At 47.1% G+C, this 25,501-nt stretch overlaps 1 protein-coding gene across 1 annotated transcript in view; it reads right to left on the reverse strand.

Moving 5' to 3' along the window:
* The window catches only part of HEATR3 (HEAT repeat containing 3), a 121,468-nt gene extending 100,049 nt beyond the window's left edge, over positions 1-21,419 (reverse strand). The window contains exons 1-3 of the mRNA XM_073604998.1: positions 21,255-21,419; positions 11,479-11,651; positions 133-220 (exon numbers count right to left, since the gene is read on the reverse strand). Of these exons, the coding sequence (XP_073461099.1) occupies positions 133-220; positions 11,479-11,651; positions 21,255-21,383 (390 nt within the window). The 5' untranslated portion in view covers positions 21,384-21,419. The remainder of the gene's footprint in view (positions 1-132; positions 221-11,478; positions 11,652-21,254) is intronic.
* Between the last annotated feature and the right edge of the window lie 4,082 nt (positions 21,420-25,501).

Consider the following 25,501-nt stretch of genomic DNA (forward strand, 5'->3'; position numbering starts at 1 on the left):
AGGTTTGGCCTTTTAGCCACCAAGCACTGCAAGATCCAAGGACCTCCTCTTTTTAAGATGCAAACTGGGCAATAAATCAAAGATATGGAAAATGATCTAATAAGCCTGTTATTGCAATGCTCAGTTACAAACCTCTCTCAAAAGGGCCACCAACGGGGTCATGATATCTCTGGTCACCATGTCATCGCATACTTCAAAACCTCCGCATGTGCTCAAGTTCCTTTAAGAAAACACAAACCAAAGAAAGAAAATGCAGAGTTACAGTTTTCTACAGCAAACTAAAGTCGTATTAAGCCCAAACCCCAAATGCAATATATTGCAACTTACCGATCATTAGGCGTGGTGGCTGTATTGTTTGTTTTTTTTTAGCCCCCCCGTCCCCATTTTACTTGGTGATCTGGCCAGTAACACACTGTACACTCTGGATGACGGAGCACAGGGGCACCTTTGAACAGCATTGTCAGTCTGGGGGGAGGGGAATGTTAGATGTACTAGCAGTTTAAATACACTAACGAACTTAAGATGAACTCCAGCTTATATTTAAGGCCTCATGCACACTGCTGCTGTTAAACTCACGTTTTTTGTGAGTTTGGTGGGTTTTTTGGCTGCCCTTAAACTCCCCTCTATGTAATCCTATGTGTCCATGCACACATGAAAGTTTTTAGTAGTTTATTAGCAGGGAAGTGTATAGGTGGTTTTCTGGACGCTCTAAAATTGCGTTCAGGAGTGTGAACTCTGACCACAAGCGCTATTAAAACGTTCATAAACGCTAGGCACATTTAGTACTTCAACTTTTATTTCAGTGGCCAGAATAACTTACAATTCTGGCCAATGAAATAAACTCCAAACGCTGATAAACTCACCTAGAGACTGTTTTTAAAAAAAAAATGCAGCTTAGGTGAGTTTATAACGCTGATTTTCTCCTGTCAGGATAAACAGCGTTTACAAGAAAACAGTGGGCATGAGACATATAATCAGTTATAGCAAACGGTTTTTCATTTTGGGATAAAGATTTTACATACCGTATTTTTCGGCGTAGAAACACGCAACCCTCCCCCCCCCCCCCGAAAATAGGGGGCAAATTGAGGGTGTGTGTTATACGCCGATATAGGGCTGCCTCAGAGGGGAAGATGGGGACGAGGGCCACCAGATTAGACAGAGCCGGATCTCATGTGTACTTGGCTCAGCTCGGTTTGCCACGCAGTCACGCCCAGTCCTGCTTCCTGGATGGCTCCTAGCATTGACGCAATGGTGAGACTGCAATGATGGGCAATTGCGAGGCTGCAGATGGGCACTGATCAGGCTGCAATGATGGGCAATGGCGAGGCTTAATTAATGGGCACTGACCCTTATTTTGCTTCAAAGTTCTGTATTTAAAATTTTAGTTTTTTTCCTGAAACTTCACTCTTAATATTAAGGTCTTTATTATACGCCGATAAATACCGTAAATAATTGAAAAGTGATCATTTTAAGCACCCCTGTCATGGTTAAATGGTTTGTCTCATCCCTGTAACTGCAAGAGAGGTTTATTGTTGAAAAACAGACTTGCTGGCCAGCTCACCAGATGAAAATAGAAGAATGAAAGCCAAAAAAAACAAAAACAAAAACACACCACGGGAGTGCGCATGCACAGGGCTCTGAAAATGGCTGCTTGAGCTGGGAGCTCCTCACCACCCCAGTACCTTACACCACCTGGGAACGGCGATACCGGCAGCCACAACACCCCCAGGCACTCGGGAACCCCCTTCTATGCCCGGATCTTTGGTCAGGAGAGACCTAAGGCCGCAATTCAGCAGTGTGAGTCCACACAGCAAATCCAAGAAGGCGGCCGCGGCTCAGCCACACGCTGCCAACACAGACTGCCTCCAGGAGCTCAGGCAAATGATAGTATCGATGACTCATGTGAGTACCCTGCAGACCCTGACTCCATCTCCAGCCTCCACAGAGTCCCTGATAAGCCGCACCATAGAAGACTATGCCTTATCCCCTATGGGGCCTAATACAGCCTCTCATAATGGCACCTCATCCACTGAATACCGGGCCAAGGACTCGGACTTCCCTGCAGATGAGCTTTACCAGAGACTGTCAGATCTCTTAGAAAGAGGCCTAGCTCACACAGCATCTAAAATCACAGGGGACTCGAAATCTGACTTCCAGAACCTGGGAGGCAGAATGGAAACAATTGAGAACAAGCTAGACAAGACTGTCTCAACTACAAACCAAAACTCAGCTCATATCCAGACATTACAGGACCAACTAGATGTCTTATCCAGAATTGATGACTTAGAGAATAGGTCCAGGAGATAGAATATTAGAATTAGGGGTCTTCCAGAATCCATCACTAATGTTACAGCAGCAGTGCAGGATGTAATCAGGAACCTGATGCCAAATACTCCTCAGCACCGCCTGGAGCTAGACAGAACCCACAGATCCCTGGGACCCCCTAGGAAAGATGGCACACCAAGAGACATTGCCAAACCTCACTACTAGACAGTGAAGGAAGAAGTCATGAAACAGTCTCACTCCATCCCCCGGGCGTAATGCCAGGGTCACCCCATCCAGATCTATGCGGACCTGTCACCCTCCACAATGCAGCGCAGAAGAACCCTGAAATCCTTACTATCAATCCTGACACAAAAGGAAATCAAATATAAATGGGCTTTCCCCTTTGCAGTAAAATTCTCCAATTTAAAAAAAAAAAAAAAAAAAAAAAAAAAAAAAAAAACAACAAGCAAGAAAAACTCTCTCCACTTTCTCGTAAGGTGAAAAGCTCCTTCTAGGTCTGCAACTGATCTCTCAGGAAGCGGACATGGATACATCCAACAACTTATCAGGATCAGCTAAAAGACCGACACCCACTAGCCCCCAATCCCCACTCTGGAACAAGACGAAGAACAAGAAGGCTAAAAGATAACAGTCCTCCTTGACTTTTCACCAATCAATCTGACTTGCTTATACCTCACATCCCAGAGTCGGGTGTCCTGGATTCCACTGGACCTACCAATTAGAGACTTCTCTTGTTCCACTTTTGGAAAGTTTCCAACCTAGTTCCAAAGTTCTCCAAATGTTCGCCTGGTCAATTTTTTACCTGTTTTGCATTAACAGCGACCAGGGTCTCCCCTGAGGACTCCCAGCAGACCTACTGGGAGAATTACTGACCAATACCCCCGAGAAATTATCATCCCAAGAAGGAATGACAGACACATGCTCTCCTCAGGGACCCTTGGTCACATCTCAAATTTTGACTCTTTCCCCCACCCCCCTCCCAGAAGTGAAGCATGGGGGCCTCCTTCCCTCGCCCCTCCAGGGGAGAGGGTGGGAAGGACCACTCAGTCAAGTTTTAAATTCATCCTTAAATCCTCTTCTCTCCACTCTGTCCCCTACTACCCTCTTCCGGCTTCCTATGCTTTCCTCTTTTAATAGGAGCCTAATCCATATATCCATTGCAGACCACCCATGTACCTACTCAACAACTCAAGAGATGCCAGCCAATCAGACAAGAAACCATGCTTGAAGAAGTCCTAAAAGAAGACAACTAAGGGTGAGTGACGGTAGAAACAGCAACACTGACCCTTCTGAGCTCCATGGCTGACCCCACAGAGAGAGTTCCCTAAAATAAGCCACCCGCAAGTTCAGGGCCTAAACTCCCCTCTTAAACGGAGTAAAGTCTTTGACAGCTACAAATCTCTAAACCTGGACATCATCATGCTACATGAAACTAAATTTTCCGATACAGCCCTAACTTTCTTCACTCTCACTTCCCATACTTCCATCTAGCCAATGCAAAAACCAAAACCAGAGGGGTAGCAATACTCTTCTCCAAATCCTGCAAATTTGACAGTATCTATAACTTTAAAGATCCAGACGGCAGGTTTATTCTAGTGAAGGGCACAATAGAGGGGCACCTATACTCCCTAGTTTCCTACTTCTCCCCCAACAAAGGCCAAGATATTTTTTTTTCAACTCCTAATGGACACTCTGAACCCCCTCTTGGAAGGCACGGTAATATGCGGGGGGGGGGGTAATTCAAATGTGGCCTTTGACCAGGGGTTAGACAAAATCAAACCCCCTAAGGCCAAATTGACCCGACCCACCAAAATGAGACATAAAATAGCCAAACTACTTCACGCCCAGGGATTAGCGGATGTCTAGCGGGAAATGAATCCATCTAGATGGGATTTTACCCATTACTCCTATCCACACAACACATACGCTAGAATTGACCACATCCTGGTCCCCTCGCCCCTTCTCCCTGCGGTCCAGCAAGGGCAAATTAGGGACACGGCCTTGTCGGATCACCCTATAGTGCTCATGTCTATCGGATCAGCCGCCCATAATGCAAAACGGGGACACTGGAGATTGAATGAATCCATTCTCTCAGACCATATTTGAGCCACAGAAACAAACAAAGCACTTCAGGAATACTTCAAACTTAACAATGTGGAAGATATCACAGCTGAAACTCTCTGGGCAGCCCATAAGGCCTTCATCAGGGCAAAAGATAATAAAGATAGCCACTCAATACAAACGAGAATGGAAGGCTGATATTGAGCAACTAGAGAAGGATTATTTAGCCCTGCGGGCCGAACACAAAAATGACCCCTCCGGTACCCAAATAGCCCAATTAGATAAAGCCAGACTGGAACTCAATTTAGCCCTTATGACTAAAGCGGAGAAAGCCATCCGTTGGAGTGGCACCAAATTCTACACACAAAAAGACAGGTTAGGTCCATTAATAGCTACCAAATTATCCCCCCCCCCCCAAGTAAAGGTCCACACCATGCCCAAGATCTGAATTCCTGGTCAGGAACCTACTTCCAGCCCAACCAAAATACTAGAAGCATTCCAAGAGTACTACTCCAAACTATACAGTTCCCCTACACAGCCTAGCAAGGATTCCACGACAAGATTTCTAGATGACCTCCCCATTCCTTCCCTAGATGATGAACACAAGAACCTCATGGAGGCAGCCTTCACAAAGAAGGAGGTGACGGAAGTCAGTCGCACACACAAAATTTAGGGTTCTAGCACCAAGTGGCCCCGAGATACGGGGCCCCAAAGTCGGGTCGCAAAATGTCATTCTCTGCTGCAGAAAAGTGCTTGACATTTTGTGACCCGACTTTGGGGCCTCGTATCTCGGGGCCACTTGGTGCTAGGAACCCCAACTTTGGATATGTTGTAGTGCTCCACTCTGTTTGCACACCAAATTTGGGGTTCCTAGCACCAAGTGGCCCCGAAATATGGGGCCCCAAAATCCGGTCGCAAAATGTCATTTTCTGCTGCAGTTTACCATCATATTTCTGTGTTTTCTGGTCCAAAAAAATAGGGTTCCTTTAAAAACACTTACAAACACAAATGCGGTACCGCGTTTGGCGTCTGAAACGTGGAAAACTTTTGCGTCTGAACCCATTTTTTTGCTTCTGGAAAAACGAGGTTAAATACAACTGCCTAAAAACGCCAAAAAAAAACGAGACTGTGTACATAGGATAACTTTGAATGAGTTCAGGGGCAGTTGAAAAAAAGTGTCCAACTGCCTCTGAATACACGTTTAACTGAGTCTCGTGTGCATGAGGCCTAATGCTTGAGTTCCATGCTAACTCCACTGTTGTTGAGAAAAAAAAAAAAAAAAAACCCACACACACACATTCCCTTCTGGGTGATCCATTTACATTACAAGGATTTTAACAAACGTAGATTCCTACCTTTTGTTATTCTGAAGAAATCCCTATGTGTTTGTTTGTGTCCATGTGGTAAGTAAATCTAATGGGAGTGGTTTCATAATTATCAATCAGCTTCTGCACCTGCAGGGCTCTAATGAGAAAATTTAGAGGGTCTGCATCCCTTTAGACGTGATTTCCTATTGAGCGTATCTCACCAAAAGTTACATTTTTGTTGCAGGGGATGCCTGATATCTGACGTGCTTCTTAGTGCAGACTTCTGGGAAAATCAGTGAGCCAATTAAACAAGCATGAAAATGACCAGTTACGCTTACCGGTAACTGTTTCTGGGAAGTCTTCCAGGACGGCACCCTGAGAGATGACTGGTCCACCTGACAGGAAACACAATCAAAGAGGTTAAAAGCCCCCGCCCCTCCCCGTGCTCCTCAGCTGTGACAAAGTATTGACCCACGCCAGTGCACGAGAGTGAAGAAAAAGACTAACACCACCACACTCTATATATTAGACCATACATAAACAGAACGGGTGGGAAGTAGGCCTGCCGTCCTGGAAGACTTCCCAGAAACACAGTTACCGGTAAGTGTAACTGGTCATTTTCTCAAGTCGTCTTTCAGGACGCCACCCTGAGAGGGGAGCAAGTAGCTCAGGCCTAACTTAGGGCGGGACAACCGCTTGCAGGACCTTCCTGCCAAATACCAGATCTTGGAGACAGTAACTCCACCCTGTAATGCTTCAGGAAGGTGTTCTGGCTTGTCCAAGTAGCGGCTTTACATATCTGCTCCACTGAAGCTCCGGCCCTTTCCGCCCAAGAGATTGCCAGAGATTGCGTGGAATGTGCCTTGAGGTTCCTAGGGGTTGCCTTACCGGAATGCTCATAGGCCAAATAAATAGTGTGCTTAATCCATCTAGCTATGGATGCTTTACTTGCTTGTTGGCCCTTCTTTTGGCCGGAAAAATTAACTAAAAAAGATGGCTGGACCTTCTAAACTCCTTAACTTCTTCTAAGTAGGATAATAAACAACGTCTGACGTCCAGACAGTGAAAAGAAACTTCCCTTTCATTTTTGGGATTGTTGCAAAAGGAAAGCAGTACTACTTCCTGAATTCTGTGGAACTTAGATGCTACCTTAGGGAGGTACAGAGGGTCCTGCCCAAGTATCACCCTGCCCTCTAATAAACTAAAAAATGGCTCCTTAATCGAGAAGGCCTGAATCTCACCTACTCTCCTGGCAGATGTGATTGCTAGTAGAAAAGTCAACTTAAAGGGGAGGATCCTAAGGGGGATTTGATCTATTGGTTTAAAGGGAGCCTTAGTTAGACTTTCCAACACCAAGGTAAGGTCCCAAGGTGGAAAGCTAGACATCTTGACAGGGGACAACCTCTCTCTGACCAAAAGGAATCTCTTGATCAGGGGGTCCAATGCCAAGTGTCTTTCCAAAACACAGGATAGGGCTGCGACCTGTACCTTAAGCGTCTTGGACCAACCCTGTAGGGTTGGAAACCAAACTCTTGGAATCAGATTGCCCTCCGAGAGAAACAACTTTTGCAGAACACTCAGGATAAGCCCCGGGGGGGGGGGGGGGGGGCATAAGCCAACCGGAACTTCCAAACCTGGGCCAATGCATCTATCCCCTCCGAGCCCATTTCTCGAGCAAGGGAAAAGAATCTCTTTACCCTTCTGTTCTTCCTGTGGGCGAAGAGATCTACTTCTGGAATGCCGTGTTGCTGGCATACCAGGGAAAAAACCTCTGGATTCAGCATCCATTCTCCCTGCAGAATTGGCTGGCGACTGAGATAATCTGCCTCTATATTCCCTTTATGTGAACTTCAGAAATAGAGAGAACCCTGTGCTCTGCCCAACCCAGGATCTCTAGTGACAAGGCCAGGAGAGACATGGATCTGTTGCCCCCTTGATTCAGAAAAGCCACTGCTGTGGCATTGTCTGAAAGGATCTGAACTTCCCGGTTCTTGATTCTTCCCTCGAACGCTTTTAACGCTTCTCCGACAGGCAATAGCGCTCGAAAGTTGGACCCCTGAGCTCTTAGATCCTCTAGGTGTGCCCCCCACCCCCAGGAACTTGCGTCTGTCATTATTCTGAGAGGCTGAAGCTGACTCCAAAGGAGACCCCCCCCCCCCAAGCCTCTGAGGAAGAAGCCACCAGTGAAGAGATTTTTTCACTTCGACCGGAATGACGACCTTTAGGTCTAGAGAACTCCTTTTCTTGTCCCAAGAGGATAGGAGGAAGTGCTGGAGGGTCCTGGAATGTAGCTGTGCCCAAGGAACTGCAGGGATAGATGCAGTCAACAGGCCTAAAACCCTCATAATACCCCTGTATGAGGCCATCCTTGCTTCTAGCAGAGAAGTGGCAGCTGAAATTAGGGCCTCTACCTTGCTCTGAGAAAGAATTAACCTTTGTTCCGATAAATCCACCAGGAATCCTAGGTACATTTTCGTTTGGGCCGGAACCACCGAGGATTTTTCCTTGCTGATGATCCATCCCAAAGATTCTAAGGTCTCCATCACCTTGGTTAGATTCAGAAGCAGCTGGTCCCGATTCAGATTGTAAATCAGAATGTTGACTAAATAGGGGATCAATGTTATTTCCTGGAGATGTAGGACAGCCACTACTTCTGCCAGCACTTTCGTGAAGACCCTTGGAGTGGATGCCAGTCCAAAGGGGAGGGCAGCAAACTGCCGTTGCTGAATTCCCTGTGGGGAGACAATTGCGAATCTCAGGAAGATCTGATGACCCTGAAATATAGGGACATGGAGGTAAGCGTCCTTTAAATCTAAGGTTACCATGAACACATCCTTGAGGAGGGGTCTTCTGAGGGAGTACACACTCTCCATGCGGAACTTCTTGTACCGCAAGAAAACATTGAGGTTCCTTAAATTTATTATAAGACGATATTTTCCTGAGGGCTTGGGCACCACAAATATGTGGGAGTAAAACCCCCGACCCTGTTGGTCCTCTGGGACCAGCACTATGACCTCCTGACTGGCCAGCTCTTCTATGTTCCGTAGGATTCCTCCTGCCTTGCAGGGATCCTTGGGAAGGTGGGTCAAAAGAAACTTGGGGGGGAGGAGGGGAGAGAAACTAACTTGTAACCCTCTCTTACTATCTGAAGAATGTGGGGGCTCTGTGTGACTCTTACCCACTGAGGGACAAAGTGGGAAAGCCTTCCCCCTACTGGCAAGTCATTTGGTGGTCTTGTCGCCCGACTTCTGGCTGGAAAAGAGAATGCCTGATTTTTGCTTGTCCTTTCCAGCTCCCCAACGCCTATTAGGGGAGACCTTTTTCTCTGAGAAGCGGTTCTTTGCAAAAACCTCTTCCTGTCCCTTCTTGGTTTAACAGGGAATTTTTTCCCCTTTTCAGTAGACCTAGCTTGATCTAAACCAGTACCAAAAAGGTGTGAACCCTCAAAGGGGAGGCCACAAAGCCGGGTCTTGGATTAACTATCCCCATCCCAGGTTTTAACCCAGAGGGCTCGCCTGGCTGAGTTCAATAAGGCACCAGATTTAGCAGTGGCACACACTGTCTCAACCGCAGCATCCGCTAGGTATGCAACTGCACTTCCTATGACCTCCAAGGAATCTAAGACCTCCTTAGATTTGGAGGTTCGGGACACATGGTCCATCAGTTTACATACCCACATGTCCGCATTTCTTGCGATGCAAGCTGAGGCCAACGCGGGGCTCATAGCCACAGTGTTAGCCTCCCAGGCCCTGCGTAGATGGTTTTTTGCCTTCCGATCCATTTGGTCCTTTATATTGCCCGTGTCTTCAAAGGAGAGATCGGACTGCTTAGACACTTGAGCTAAGGAGGCGTCTAATCTAGGGGTCTTAAACTTTTCCTCATTTTCTTCCGTAAAGGGGCATCTACGCTTCCACGTTTTGTATTTCAGGAGCCTCTTCTCTGGTTCCTTCCACTCCCTCAAGATAACATCTTTAAGGGCAGAATGTACCGGAAGAACCCTGGCTTGTGGCTTAATTAAGCCTCTATACATTTTATCCTGGGCAGAGACCTGCTCAGTGGGCTCCTGAATCTCTTCGGAAGCATAAATGGCCCTCAGAAGGCCCTCCATGTCGTCGGCTGAAAAAATATGCCTACTGGACCTGAAGTCTGCTCAAGAGATTCAGACTCGAGTTCCTCCTCCGAATCCTGAGAAAGGGAGTACTTTGGGTTATACCGATCCTCTCTCCTGACACGTTTAGATGCCCTAGGCGAAGCGGAGCCCTCCTGGGGAGGAGGCATCCTTACTGGCATGGGCCTCTGACTCACTAGACTTAAAGGAGGATTGAAAAGCCTTTAGAGTGGACAGCATCTCAGTTTGAACTGTGAGAAAATCCTTCATGATCTGAGAGGTTTCCTTCCCTGTTAGCTTCTGTATACATTTAAAACAGAAAGGCTTAGGATGATTTGGGGGTAACCTATCGTTACAGTTCCAGCATCTTTTAGAACGGGTAGATTTAACGGGATGGCTGGCAACCTCACGGGCAGTGGCATCGTCCCCTGAAACAAAATACACAGGCATAAATATAGCACTGTAACACCCAGAGGAGAAGAGTTGGGGTACCCTCCCCCATCTAAACCTCTGGCGGCCGGTCAGACTCACCCCCTGTGGTCTCCTCTATGGCCGTGGACCCTGCAGGTCTCTCCTCATATTCCATGCTGCACAAATAGCCTGGTCCGTAGGAGAAATGGGCGCCTGCTCCAGCTGGATTTATATCTCCTTCTATGATGAGTGAAGCTGTGCTTTTTCCCCTCCACCGCGCTGACGCCGCCGCCATTTTGCCGTAGACCGGAAATGACGCGGGCCGCGCTGAGCTCACTTCCTGTCCAGTGGAGGAAGTGATGTATTACAACACTCCTCCCCTATCTTCAAGATGGCGCCAAACGCCCACAGGACGCTGAGCAGTGCAGGCACACTCCCTCAGCCTACATGCTGCACAGCTAAAGGGAGAAAACCGCGCGAGTGCAGGGGGGCCGACGCCGTGGAGCATCAAGTCAGCTCACCCTCCTCATCCCACTGCTGATGAAAGACACCCATCCTGACCAGCACCTCTGCACTAGGGGATCCAGAAAAGGTAAGGTCAGACTCACCCCTTGCAAGCAACTCACCGCTCTGATGGGAGGAGAACCAGGTTCCTTTTCTGCACGGCCACCATACAGGTAAGGAGAGGAGGCAGGAAAATAGGCTCCTGAAGTTCTGGGTACACCACTGTACCCAGGGACCTTTAGCGCTCAGGGGGGTTCTTCAGTTTGCGCTGCCCCCCTGAGGAAAGGTTAGGGGAAACCCCACCTAGGAAAGAGGCTTCCCAGGCATTTGGTCCAGCTCCCAGGGGGAGACCACCAGCCCCAGGCTCGGGTCTATAGATAAAATAACAAACGGTTTTGCTGTGGGGAAACACAATCAAAAATTGAGGAGCACGGGCAGGGGCGGGGGCTTTTAACCTCTTTGATTGATTGTGTTTCCTGTCGAGTGGACCAGTCATCTCTCAGGGTGCCATCCTGGAAGACGACTTTAGAAATTATATTTCTGGGGGGCGTTCTGTACACATTCTGTGTACAGGACAACTACAGGCTGCCATACTGCATTTGACAGAAGATTAGAAAATTACAGAGCTGCAGGTTGAAAAGGAAAGGTAATTTTTAAAAACATTTAAAGAGAATATGACTTGTGTCACAATTGTATAAGTTTTTTTTTTTTTTTTTTTTACACGAAAATGGAGTTACCCCTTAAATTTAAACTTTGACCAACCTCCCTTCTACATAAAATTTAGCAAGCCAGCGTTCCTACCGTAGGGCACCAGCTGCTGTTTCACGCACAGCCATACACCTATCAAGTAGCAATGGTCCCAGGCATCTAACAGCATCTTTCTGTAGAAAAGAAGGGATGACTTGTTTTTGCTGGACAAGCTTGGAGATGTTGGCACATGCAAATTCTCGGACTTCAGGACAGGGGCTCTGCAACTGAAAGAAAACACACAAATCAGAACTTCATGCAGGGTAAATATGACAATAAAAATAACAGTAAATGCGAATTTAATAGGAGTGTAGGGTGTTCGTTCACACTTTCATTTTTTCTGAAAAGGTGGACAAAATCTTTAAAGAAAGGTATACCGTGCAGGCACCTAGAAGGTTCAGGACCTCTTTGGTGGAGCAGCTTTTACTACCTCATGCTTCACTCTATGCTCACTGACTGGGCTCTTCAGTCAGACAAGATTCAGGGGCATGAAAGGGTTTAGGACTGGTTCACACCTATGCAGGTTGCATATTCCAGGTGCATTTTGCGTTTTTCAATACACATTTTTGATGCATTGAAGTCTATGGAACCAAAAACAAGAAAAAGTGTCCCTGGCCCTTTCCATAAAATGCAAAGATGTGAAGGTGACCCATAAGAAAACCATGTTAAAAGCAGAACTCTGGGCAAAAACTTTTTTCCATGTCCTTGTTGCTGATCTCCTACCTTAACCAACTTTGCCATCCATGTTCTTCTGAGCTCTGTAGTTCCTCTGCAATTGCCTGCGGACATCCTGTTTGTAAGACCAATGGCTTCTATCCCTCTCCTAAGCTCAGCCAGCAGTCTGACACGCCCAGTTGTAGTTCAATCCACAGCGAGCAGGGAGTGCCATTTCCTGTAGTGGGCGGGGGGTGTGTGTGTGTGTGGGGGGGGGGGTGTCTCACAGCCCCCGGTCTGTGCCGCCCATGGAGGTGGTGTCCTACTCCTCCGCTCCCTGCCAGTCTATGCCCCCCCCCACACACCTCCCTAACTTTGTGCATAGCCTGATCGTTACGAGATGACCGGATGACACAGCATTGATCCCTGGCTGTGACAGGTATTGTATGCGAGAACACCGATCACTGTAATCTCCCACCAGCATTGTGATTGACAGCGCACGGTGCCAATCCGGCGGGATATTACAGTGATCGGTGTTCTCACATACCTGTCACAGCCAGAGATGCCTGCTGTGTCATCCGGTCACTTGGGCCAACGATCCCGTGTTGCACTGGGGGGGCCGCTGATGAGCTGCAGGGGGAGCAATATTTCTAATACTGAATTGCAGCAGAGTACAGTGTGTATAATATATAGTTATATGATGTGTCTACAGTTCAGTAATGATTACATAAAGTAAGGGTAATATGATTACCCCCTGTTGTGGCTGGAGGGGAAAGAACAGAAATGCTTTACATTTATAAGGCTGTAACCCATCATACCGTGTGTTATGTATGGCTTGCTGGCTGCAGAATGAGGGGTGTGATTTATGTTGAAGTGGGCTTAACATTTACATGTACAAGCCTAGTGTACCTCCCACATTGATTATAATTTGCAAAGCATGATGGAAAATGTAGTCTGATTACAGTGTAAAGAGGAGAGAGGATATGATGCAATTCCTGTTCTAAGAGATTCTTCCTGCTAGAAAAGATGAAGCATTTTTGGAATCACAAAGCTGACTTCCTGAAAAGTCAATCAGAAACATCTCTTAAACTGTAAATTTCACAAATGTAATAACTGTTTAGTGTATTGTGTGGGAGGGTGTACTAAAGGGGGATTTTTTTTAAATCCCTGAGTTCTGCTTTAAATGGACTGTAGTGTGTTTCTGCAAAACTGAAAACTCACAAAAAAAAAAAAAAAAAAAAAATTTAAAGTTACGTACCGGTAACGTCTTTTCCTGTAGTCTTTCAGGACAGCCACTATTGAGAGATAGTCTCCTCCTCTTCCTGTAGGAGGCACTGCGCCAGCCCATAAAACTCTCACTTCCCCTGCCAGACCTCAGTTTTTACAAGATCACCTCCGGTCAGCTCGGGAGACACAAGAACACATTAATAACATACCATTCAATATCATTGTCATACTGCGTTCTGCCCCCCCCCCCCCCCCCCCCCAAGCTTAGGGTGGGTAACTAGGGCTGTCCTGAAAGACTACAGGAAAAGACGTTACCTGTACGTAACTTTAATTTTCCCTTTACGTCATTCAGGACAGCCACTATTGAGAGGATAATCGGGCACTTACCAATTAGGGTGGGACTACAGCTTGCAGGACTTTTCGCCCAAAAGCCTGCTCACCTGCCGCCACCAGGTCCACTCTGTAATGTTTAACGAAAGTGGAGTAGCTGGACCACGTCGCTGCCTTGCATATTTGCTCTGGCATTGCTCCAGCCTTCTCTGCCTGGGAAGTTGCCACGGCTCTGGTAGAGTGTGCCTTTATGCCCATAGGGATCTCTTTCCCTGCTAAAGAATATGCCTGCCCAATAGCTAATCTAAGCCATCTGGCAATTGTGCGTCGAGACGCTCTGAGTCCTTTTCTGGACCCGGAAAACAAAATAAATAGAGAATCAGACTCTTATTGTTTTAGTCATCTCTAGGTATTGTAGGATACACCTCCTTACATCTAGAAAATGAAATTTCAGTTCCCTTTCTCCTGAGGGGTTGGGACAGAATGTTAGGCTCTGCAACACTAACGATAGATCCCACCCGGGAAAGGGGTGACCTCGGATAGGTCTCTGTCTGGACAGTGCCCTAAAGAACCTGACCACCCATGGATTGGTGGCCAAAGATTTCTCCAAATAAGCACTAAGTGCTGACACCTGGCTTTTAAGGGTACCTACGGATAACCCTTTGTCTGCTCCACACTGTAGTAACTCCAAAACAGCTATGGGGCTCTGCACCACTTGTTGAAAAGGAGCCAGACCTTTTTATAAATCTGACGTGTCTCCTTTTTTCTACTGTTGAGGAGGGTGGAGATTAATTTCTGAGAAAATCCCTTAGATCTTAATATACTCTCCTCAGTAGCCAGGCCGCTAATTTCCACTGGTGTTCCTGTGGACAGAGGATTGGACCTTGTGAGAGAAGATCCTCCTGAGGTGGAAGGAATAGGGGCGGTTCCACTGCTAGCTGACTGAGAATTGAAAACCATGCCCTTTTTGGCCAGTGTGGAGCTACTAGAATGAGGGAGGTGTTCTCTAGTTGGAACATCCTCAGAACCGCCGGTAATAACACTGGAGGGGGGGGAAGGCCTAGCATGTCTTGAAATACCAATTCTGTGTTAATGCGTCCCCCCCCCAGTGCTCCTTCTCCTGCGTTTAGGGAGAAAAAAAAAAAAAACACAGGGGGTTTTCGCATTGTCTCTTGAAGTGAAAAGATCCACTTCCGGGGGTCCCCATTTCTCGGATATGAGATTGAAAACCTCAAACTGGTTGAGGGCCCAATCTCCCTCTCTCAGCCTCCTCCGGCTGAGAAAGTCCGCTATAACGTTCCTTTCTCCTCTCAGCAAAACCGCTGAGAGTGTTGGTCTCGGCTCAATTTAGGATGTCTGTTGCTAAGGCCAGGAGACTTCCGCTTCTGGTGCCTCCTTGTTTGTTTATATAGGCTACGGTAGAAGAGTTGTCTGACCGTACCTGTATATGGTGGCCCTGAAGCTCTTTTTTGAAAAACCTGAGGGCCAGGCCGACCGCCCTCAGCTCCTTCCAATTGGACAATCTTTTTAGTTAGTCTCCCCTCCATACGCCCTGTGCTAGAAGGGATCCCAGATGCGCCCCCCAGCCTTTGCCGCTTGCGTTCGTGGTTACTATCCGTGAAACTGGGATAAGCCACAGACGTCCCTGCGACAAGTTTGCTTCCTTCCTCCACCACCAAAGAGATCTCTTTAATTGATGAGGAACCTGTACTAAGGTGTCTAGATCCTTCTGACTGTGTTCCCATACCCTTAGTACGTATGACTGCAGGGGACGAAAGTGTAATCCTGCCCACTGCACTGCTGGGAGAGTAGAGGTCAGCAGACCTAGCGTTGACATTAAGGACCTTTTGGACACCCGATGGTTGCACTGGAGAGATAAAACTGCTCTGTCCAGTTTCAGAATTTTTTCTCTTGGAAGAAAAACTTTCAAGAGTGTCGAGTCCAGCAGGTATCCTAGGTACATAATGCGCTGTGAAGGAATGAGCCTGGACTTGTCTAAGTTCAGGAGCCATCCTAATCCTGTCAGTACCTTTTTTTTGTCAGGTCGAGATCCCTGAGCAATTTTTCTGGGGATACTGCAAATAGGAGCAGGTCGTCCAGATAGGCTATAACTGACACACCCTGCAGTCGCAGGAAGGCCATGGCCTCTGCCAGGATTTTGTTAAATATTCGGGGCGAGGAGGATAGCCCGAAAGGCAGGGCCTGGAATTGTAGGTGCAGTATTGCATCGCCCAGGTTTATTGCTAAACGGAGAAACCTCTGAGAGGTTTCTGCAATAGGGACTTGCAAATACGTGTCTCTGAGGTCCAGAGACACCATGAAACAATTCTGCGGTAACAGAGCCCTGACCGTAAAAATTGACTCCATGCGGAATCTTTTGTAGCAAATTGACCTGTTCAAGGGCTTTACATTCAGAATCAATCTGAATTGTCCTGAGGGTTTTTTTTTACCATAAATACATGGGAATAAACCCCCTCTCCTTCCTCCCCCTTTGGTACTCTGCAAACTACATTTTGTAGTTCTAACTCCTTCAGAGCATCCAACAAGGCCTTGGTTTTTGTCGTGCAGCTGGAAAGCTGCGTGACAAGGAACCTTTGTGAGGGGGGCCTTGTGAATTCCAGGAGATACCCCCATCTTATGAACCCTAGGATGAACCGATTGGGGGAGATGATCTCCCACTGTGGAAGGAAGGCCCCCAGTCTTCCTCCCATCGTTTTTAGAGAGTCATTGATCTTTCTGGGCTTTTTCAGGAGGGCGAAAAATTGCCCCTCCTCTGCCCTTGCCTCTTTGGCCCCAGGTTTTCTTCTGTCCCCCCTGCTTAGGGGCTTCCCTGCGCTTTTGCGGACGAAACCCCTTCTTTTTCTGTGTTGGGGTTTTTCGTTTGAGTGGGAAGGACTTTTTGTCTGCTGTCCGGTCTAAGACTGTATCTAAGCCAGGACCAAAGAGTAGGTCGCCTGTCAGGGGTATCCCAAATACCTTGACCTTAGAGGCGGTGTCGCCCGGCCACGTTTTCAGCCAGAGGGCTCTCCTGGCCGAGTTAGCCAGGGTCGCTGATCTGGCTGACATACGGACTGACTCTGTCGAGGCGTCTGCTATGTATGCGATTCCTCACAGAATCGTGGGGAAAGATGCTAGGATAGTCTCTTTAGCCGTGCCAGCTTCAATATGCTCCTGAATCTGGAAAAGCCAGTGTTCTAAATTGCGAGCTACCACAGTAACAGCCATTTCTGGTTTTAAGTTACCGACTGTCGAGTCCCACGTCTTTTTCAGTAGTGAGTCTATCCTTTTGTCCATGACGTCTGATAAGGCCCCCATATCCTCAAATGCCAGATCTGTGTGCCTAGAGACCTGAGAGAAGGCCGCATCCAATTTGGGATTTTTATTCCAAATGGACGCTGGATCCTCTGAATACGGAAATCTTCTCTTAAGGGAACTAGAGAAAAAGGACTTTCTTTCCGGATCCTGCCACTCTTTTTTAATCGTCTCCACCAGAGCCTCGTGTACTGGGAAAACTTCTCTTTTGATCTCCTAAGCCCTTATACATAAGGTCATGGAGTGAGAGGGGTTTTTTATCCTCATGTATACCGAGGGTCGAATATATTGCTCCTAGGAGGTCTTCCACCTCTTCTAGGGACAATTTATACCTGGAGATTTTCCTGGACTCCCCGTCCTGGTCCTCTCCCTCTGATTCCTCATGGGAGTCAGAAGTGCCACTGTCTGGTTGCCTAAGCTCCACCCCTGAAACCTCTTCTGCCGTAGCCATATTAGTGGATCTGGCAGGAGCAGAGCCCTGAGGCATGAGGCGGGGATGTGTCCTGCTGAATGGGATTGGGGGGGGGGGGGGGGGATTGGGGGGGGAGCTGAAATTTCTCAAAAAGTGTTTTAAAGGATGAAAAAGTGGATGACAGCTCCTTTACAGAGGCTGCCAAGCCGGACTGCTGTTCAGAGTCCCTTTCCTTTACCAAGGAGTCTATGCATTCCTTACACAGAACCTTGGTCCAAGCTTCCCCTAAACTGTCCCTACAAGAGGCACATTTCTTTTTAGAGACATGAGTGGACTTTGTCTTTTCTGTGGATTTCTGAAATTACATACAGAAAACATATTACATTCAGCGATTTTTTTAACGGAAACAACCCTGGGGGGTGTAACCGACCCACCCGTAGGGATCCGAGTCACCCCCACCCCCTGACCACCCAGGGGGTCTGTCCCCCCTCTAAGTAAGGAACCGTACATGGGGGAGGACAATCCTAGGTAGAGAGGACCCCTCCCCAGGGAACTCTTACCTTCGGAAGGCTGGAGATAACGTCCATATGAGCTGCAGCATCTGCCTCAGACATGACTGCAGGTGGTTGCCTGTGTAGAGTCTCACACTGTCTGCACGCGTAAACCGACTCACTCCAGCCTGAGCCCGGCCCCCTATCAGCACCGCGACCCGGAACCGGAAGTCGCGAGTTAAAGGTGGACGTCCGCCCTCCGCCGGAAATGGTTCTCTGCACAGCGTCTCCCCTCCGGAGGAAACTGAGGTCTGGCAGGGGAAGTGAGAGTTTTATGGGCTGGCGCAGTGTTTCCTACAGGAAGAGGAGGAGACTATCTCTCAATAGTGGCTGTCCTGAATGACGTAAAGGGAAAAATGCATAGGTGTGAACCAGGCCTTACAAAAACAATCCTGAGTCATCGAAATAGAAAAAGTCAACCTGCAGCTATTCAGCCTTTCATTCTGTCCCCAATTACAAGCACTCGATCTCTCCTCTTCCGCAGCTGTAAGGGGAGGGGGTAGGATCAGCACTGTAAACAGGACCATGTGATTGTGGCGATGACCAGTCACTGTGATCACGTTACCCAGATCTTCGGTCAGTGTACCTGTGTGCCAAGCCATCTAATGACAGCTGGGTGCCCAACGATTACTGGGTAGAACAACCACCTTACAACCATCTATCCAGTGTCATTTATCATCAGCACTGGGTAAATAAAGCACCACTGATCTGCTGTTTAAAAACATACCTTGGAAAAAAGGGGTTAAAGTTAAACTTTGAGCTCTAAAATGAAAATGGGCGGACAGGCAGGATTTTTAATGCAGAAGAGACATGCTTTGTATCTTATGCATTAAAGCTACTTACCTGCCTGCCCACCCCTGTACAGCAAGCACAGCTCTCTGCACAGATTCTGCAATGCCGAATCTGAAGGAACTCCCACACATACACAGGAGTGGCGTCATCCCAGCTCGGCCAATGACAGTGGCTGGTGATCGAGACCCAGAAGCTGGCCAGCAGAAGATGTCAGAGGTGAGTTTTGGGGATGGCGCATTGCTGGATTCAAGATGAATATAGTTCCGCTTTAAAGTATAATTAAAGCGGTAGTAAACAAACAAAAAAAAAAATTAAAAAATAAATTGGGCCCCCTGCAGGTTTCTGCTGTAATGTGCTAGTAACACATAACGGACCTACCTGCAAACGGAGCCCTCCAGCGCAGCGCTGTCACAGCTCCACCGACGTTTCCACCTTCACCCGGTCTTCATTTCAGGTGTAAAAGCTCAGGCCATTTGAATGGTCGGGACCATGTGTGTCACTCCTATGCATGGCACTCTGCAATACACGGCATACTGTGTGCCCTGAATGCAGAGTGTCACTTTGCATGCACGGGTGGCATCATCGGCCATTTCCAATGTGAATATCTCCTATATCTCCTGCACATTTAGATATAAATGTAAGCTTACCTGTAAGATAGGATATTCACTTCGCTACCACTTTAACCACCAGCCGCTTGATTGTTTTTACAGGCGACAAGAGAGGACAGATGTCGTCCCCCCCCCCCCCCCTCCCTTCCGATGCTTCTACCGGCTCGCCCGTGCACGATCTGTGATTGGCTGTGTCCAAGGGACACGGCCAACACAGAAATTCCCCGATACGCGCTCGCGAGGAGGGAGTAAACAGGAAGGCGTCCAGGGACGCCCTCCCGGCAATTGAGCGCCACGCAGTAGCCATCTTTTGGCTATAGCACAGGCGCGAAGTGGTTAAAGGGAAAGTGTCAAAAAAAAAAAATTAAAAAAAATTGTAAAGCTCCCCAGTCCTTGCACACAGAAACATACGTACGTCGTGCCCGCAGATGTAAAAGGTGTACAAACCACACGTTAGGTATCACCGTGAACGTTAGAGCGAGAGCAATAACTCGAGCCCAAGACCTCCTCTGTAACTAAACTAACCTGTAAAAATGTTTAAAGCGTCCCTCAGTGCCGGTTCACACTAGACGCGGCACGACTTGCAGGTCGCCTCAGCGAGGCGACCTGCACACGACTGCCGGGGCGACTTGCAAGACGACTTCTGTATAGAAGTCTATGCAAGTCGCCCCCAAAGTAGTACAGGAACCTTTCTTCTAAGTCGGAGCGACGCAAGAACGGTTCCATTGTACAGAACGGGAGGCGACTTGTCAGGCGGCTAGGTCGCCTGACAAGTCGCCCCCGTGTGAACCGAGCCTCATGGAGATTTTTAAGTACCAAACTTTGGCACCATTCCACGAGTGTGCCCAATTTGAAAGCGTGACATGTTAGGTATCTATTTACTAGGTGTAACATCTTTTACATTATGCAAAATAGGGCTAACTTTTATTTTTTTTATGATTTAAAAAAAACAAAAACACACACACACAAAATTGCTGCGAACATTACCGTGTGACATAAAAAGGTGGAAAGAGCACCATTTTATTCCCTAGGGTCTCTGCTAAAAAAAAAAAAAAAAAAAAAATATTATATATAATAATAAGTTTGTGTTTCTGAGTAATTTTCTAGCAAAAAAAAAAAGGGGGAGGATGATTTTTACATGTAGGGGAGGAGTGCCAGAATAAGCCCGGTATAGAAGAGGTTAAAGGCATTTTTTTGTTGGATATAGTGGAGAGGGATTAGCACCCCTGTGAGGATTTTATTGCAGTCTGTGCCCCTTTATGGAGTTTCACCTTATTTGTTCTGTACTTTTATTACTGAAAGTAAAACTAAAATGTTGTGTTGTCTCCAAAACAGTAACAGAGAGGAAATCTTCCAATGGGGACACCAGCTCTGGTGACAGGCAGGGATTTCCTCTCACTTCCTGTTATGACTTTGGACAGAAAGTGATGGGAAAACTCTCCAATGGGAAACCAATGCCAAAAAAAAAAAAAAAAAAAAAAAAGAGTGAATGTCACCTTTCCTTACTCTGTCCAAAACGTTACAAGTTTTGCCCTCAGTTCTACTTCCATCCAATAGAATGTACATTTCTGGGATCACAGAGCTATACCAATCAAAACGGAAAGCTACCAATCCAGAGTGAAGGGGCGGACCCTTATCTCTTGATAGCATGCAGCTGCCACTAACATGCAGTAAACGAGGGGCTCCGCCCATTTCCCGAGTTCCGCCCACTTTTTTCTATAAATTAAGCTTTATTTGTTAGTCAGCGATAACAGAGCAATCACATGTGTTGTTGTTCCGAGTCGTTAATGTAGCGATCTGTAGTAGGTCATCCAGAACATGTATGTGATCCTGACTCGGACAGACATAGCACCCCCTCTCGGACAATGGCCCCCTCCTCACACACATGGACTCAGTAGAGTGCGGACATGACACCCAGGCAGGCGATGGATACAGTTCACTTACTTTCTGTAGAAGATCCTCAGCGTGCAGGGACTCCCCCTCCGCCGGATCCTCGGGCTCTGCTGCTTGTTTGACAGCGGGTGTAGGAGCATAGCCCGCAGCCTTAAATCTCCGAGCCCGGCTCTTCCCCATGATCACTGAAAAAGGGGCGGCTCCCACAACTCCGTACAACGTCATGGCAGCCTGCCGCTTTTTTTTTCCCGAAGAACTTTATCAACAATTGTAAAACATGTTCCACCTACAGATGGAGGGGAACAGTGAAGTGAAAGATCTAGAATGGGAATGCTGAAGTGCTAGCACTAGTATGTACAGATACACTATATGACCAAAATATGTTGACAAATCTTGTAATTGTTGAGATTGGGTGCACAAAGCCACGTCCATATAGCTTAGCTCCCAACTGTCCTTGATTTTGAGGGACTGTCCCTGATTTGGAGCAATGTCCCTCATTCCTCCTCATTTGTCCCTCATCTCGGTCTGATCTGTATAGATGTGTATAAAATGCACTTTTTATCTATCAAAAAGTGTTTTCCAGTGCTAAAACTTTCATCTGAATTCTAAATCGCTGCATTTGTAAATTCCAAAAGCCAGTATAAAGGAATAGTAGTGGTAAAAAAAAAAACACGTGTGGGTTTAACAAATCTTGTTTTTCTAGAATTCTCCATTAAGGGGGCATGGCAAGGGGTGTGTCCTATGACTACATATTTTTGCTCATAGGTGTCCCTCATTCCTATCTCAAAAAGTTGGGAGGTATGCATATAGATATGGTCAGATCGGGGACATTTCTAAAGTCAATGAGCCTGAGATTGGGTCAGGGAGGGCCCAATAGAAGCTTATTGTTAGGGCTGGGCTCAGCCCTTTCTTCTCTGAGCTGGACACTCAGCTGTCAGCTAATTGCCAGCTACTATCTCTCCACAGTGACTCACCTATTGCTGATATCTTGCTTGTCAGTCCTGCCTACATACGCCCATCCAGTCCAGATGATCTCTGCCTTCACCTTGGTCACATCTCTAGAGATGCTCTTCTGTTTTCCTGTTAAAGACTTGCTTGGCTGACATTCCTTCTGGCTCCAGATCCTGCTTGCTGTTCTACTATGCTCATCTCTGGCTCCCTGACATTTTGGCTTGTCTGACTATCCATTCTGGTTCCTGAACTCTGGCTATGTTTTGACTATGTTTTCTCTGTTTACCTTTTTTATTATTATTAAACAAGTGAGATTTAACTGTACTTCTGTCATAGTTACATAGTAGGTGAGGTTGAAAAAAGACACAAATCCATCAAGTCCAACCTATGTGTGTAAATATATGTCAGTATTACATTGTATATCCCTGTATGTTGCAGTCATTCAGGTGCTTATCTAACAGTTTCTTGAAACTATCAATGCCCCCTGCTGAGACCACCGCCTGTGGAAGGGAATTCCACATCCTTGCCGCTCTTACAGTAAAGAACCCTCTACGTAGTTTAAGGTTAAGCCTATTTTCTTCTAATTTTAATGAGTGGCCAAGAGTCTTGTTAAACCTTCTGTGAAAAAGTTTTATCCCTATTGTGGGGTCACCAGTATGGTATTTGTATTTTGAAATCATATCCCCTCTCAAGTGTCTCTTCTCCAGAGGGAATAAGTTCAGTGCTCGCAACCTTTCCTCATAACTAATATCCTCCAGACCCTTTATTAGCTTTGTTGCCCTTCTTTGTACTCACTCCATTTCCAGTACATCCTGCCTGAGGATTGGTGCCCAGAACTGGACAGCATACTCTAGGGACCAGAGTCTTGTAGAGTGGGAGAATTTTCGTTTTATCTCTGGAGTTGATCCCCTTTTAATGCATGCCAATATTCTGTTTGCTTTGTTAGCAGCAGCTTGGCATTGCATGCCATTGCTGAGCCTATCATCTACTAGGACCTCCAGGTCCTTTTCCATCCTAGATTCCCCCAGAGGTTCTCCCCCCCAGTGTATAGATTGCATTCATATTTTTGCCACCCAAATGCATTATTTTACATTTTTTTACATTGAACCTAATTTGCCATGTAGTTGCCCACCCCATTAATTTGTTCAGATCTGTCTCAGTCTGATTTATGGTTTCTGACAGTAGGCGAAGGCCATGAATTCAGAAGATGCAGTCAATACACTTTTGGTGATATTTTTTCCAGATTGGATGAACAGGATCACCGCATGGATCAGTTTGCCATGGCATTACAAACGCTCCTGAGTCGCATGGCTCACCTGGAATCTCCCACTGTCGCTGCTCCGGTACAGCCTGTGTTGGCACATCCTGATCCTACGTTACCTTTTATCCTTGAGGTTGATGCTTCTGAGACTGGAGTTGGCGCCCTTCTGTCCAAGAAATTGTCACTTGCAGAGTGCAATTACGAGATTGGTGACAGAGAGCTGTTAGCGATCACTTTAGCCCTGAAAGAATGGAGACATCTCCTCAAAGGTACCACTGTGCCTGTTCTCATTCTTACTGACTATAAGAATCTCACTTTCTTGTCTGAGACTAAACGCCTCTCTCCCAGAAGGGCAAGATGGGCTCTTTTCTTGTCTAGTTTCAATTACATTGGCTCATTCTTACCTGGTACTAAGAATGTAAGGGCTGACGCTTTGTCAAGATAATTTTCCTCCACTTCCAAGATGGAGTCGGTTCCGGTTCCTGTGATTCCTCCTGATTGTATTCTGGCTACGGTTCGCACGTGTCTCACTTCTCCTTTGGGTGACAAAATTCTTGCTGCTCAGGTCCATGCTTCTCCTGAGAAACCTTGTGACCGCTGCTTTGTCCCAGAGAGTCTCCGTACTGCCGTGCTCCAGATTTACCATTCTCCAAAGGCTGGGAAGAATCAACTCATTCTCCAAAGTCACCCTGGGAAGAATCAACTCTTTTGGGCCATTTCCCAACAATTCTGGTGGCCTAGTCTACATATTGATGTAACCGCCTTCGTAGCTGCTTGTTCCGTGTGTGCTCAGAGTAAGACTCCACGACACCTTCCAGTGGGCCTCCCTACAACCCATACCCAATGGAGAGAGGCCCTGCACTCACCTGTCTATGAATTTCATTGTGGAGTTACCCAACTCCCAGGCCAACATAGTTATCCTTATGGTGGTTGACCGGTTCTTGAAAATGTCTCATTGTATTCCGCTTAAGAAGTTGCTCACTTGTAAGGAACTGGCTTCCATTTTTGCTTGGGAGATCTTTCGCTTACATGGGCTACCCAAAGTGATTGTCTCAGACAGGGGTAGTCAGTTTGTGTCCCGGTTCTGGTGAGCCTTTTGTGCACAGTTGGGAATTCAGCTTGCTTTCTCCTCTGCATATCACCTGCAGTCTAATGGGGCCGCAGAACGAGCCAATAGTGCCTTGAATCCTGCTTACCGATTGTCCCCATTTATGGCTAACTATGGTTTCCAACCTTCCATGTTGCCTGACTCATTTGTTCCGCAGAGTATTCCTGAGTTAGAGGAGCATCTCCGTGGCCTTTGTTCCACTTAGGCACAAGTCCAGACGGCTTCGTGACATGTTAATGATAGGTACAGACTCCATGCTGACTGCAGGTGCCTGCGCCTTCCTACCAGGTTGGGGACAGGGTCTGGCTGCTATCTTGCAACCTCCGACTTCGTGTGCCCTCTCTGAAGTTCGCACCTTGGTTTATTGGGCCTTTCTGTATTCTTTGCAGGATTAACTTAGTGGCTTACTCATTAGACCTTCCTTCTAATATCTCATATGTATTTCATGTCTTCTTTATTAAAACCTTTGGTCTGCAACCGCTTTACCACATTGGTGCCTGGTCCTCACCCTGTACAGGTTGAAAACTATGAGGAGTATGAAGTACAGTCTATTGTTGATGCCCGTAGGTTCCGTGGGCGCATTCAGTACCTGGTGCATTGGAAAGGGTACGGTCCGGAGGAACGCTTTTGGGTCTTATCCTTGAACGTACATGCCCCTGTTCTCCTCCGTGATTTCCATAGACGCTTTCCCCTCAAGCCTGGTTGTCCTCTGAGGAGGGGGTACTGTCAGGGCTGGGCTCAGCCCTTCCTTCTCTGAGCTGGCCGCTCAGCTGTTGGCTAATTGCCAGCTCCTATCTCTCCACAGTGACTCACCTGTTGATGATATCGTCCTGCCTACTTAAGCCATCCAGTCCAGATGATCTCTGCCTTCGCCTTGGTCACATCTCTAGAGACGCTCTCCCGTGTTCCTGTTAAAGACTTGCTTGGCTGAAATTGCTTCTGGCTCCAGATCCTGCTTGCTGTTCTACTACACTGTTC

Source organism: Aquarana catesbeiana, linkage group LG11, assembly GCF_042186555.1.
Source record: "Aquarana catesbeiana isolate 2022-GZ linkage group LG11, ASM4218655v1, whole genome shotgun sequence".
In the NCBI taxonomy this organism is placed as follows: Eukaryota; Metazoa; Chordata; class Amphibia; order Anura; family Ranidae; genus Aquarana; species Aquarana catesbeiana.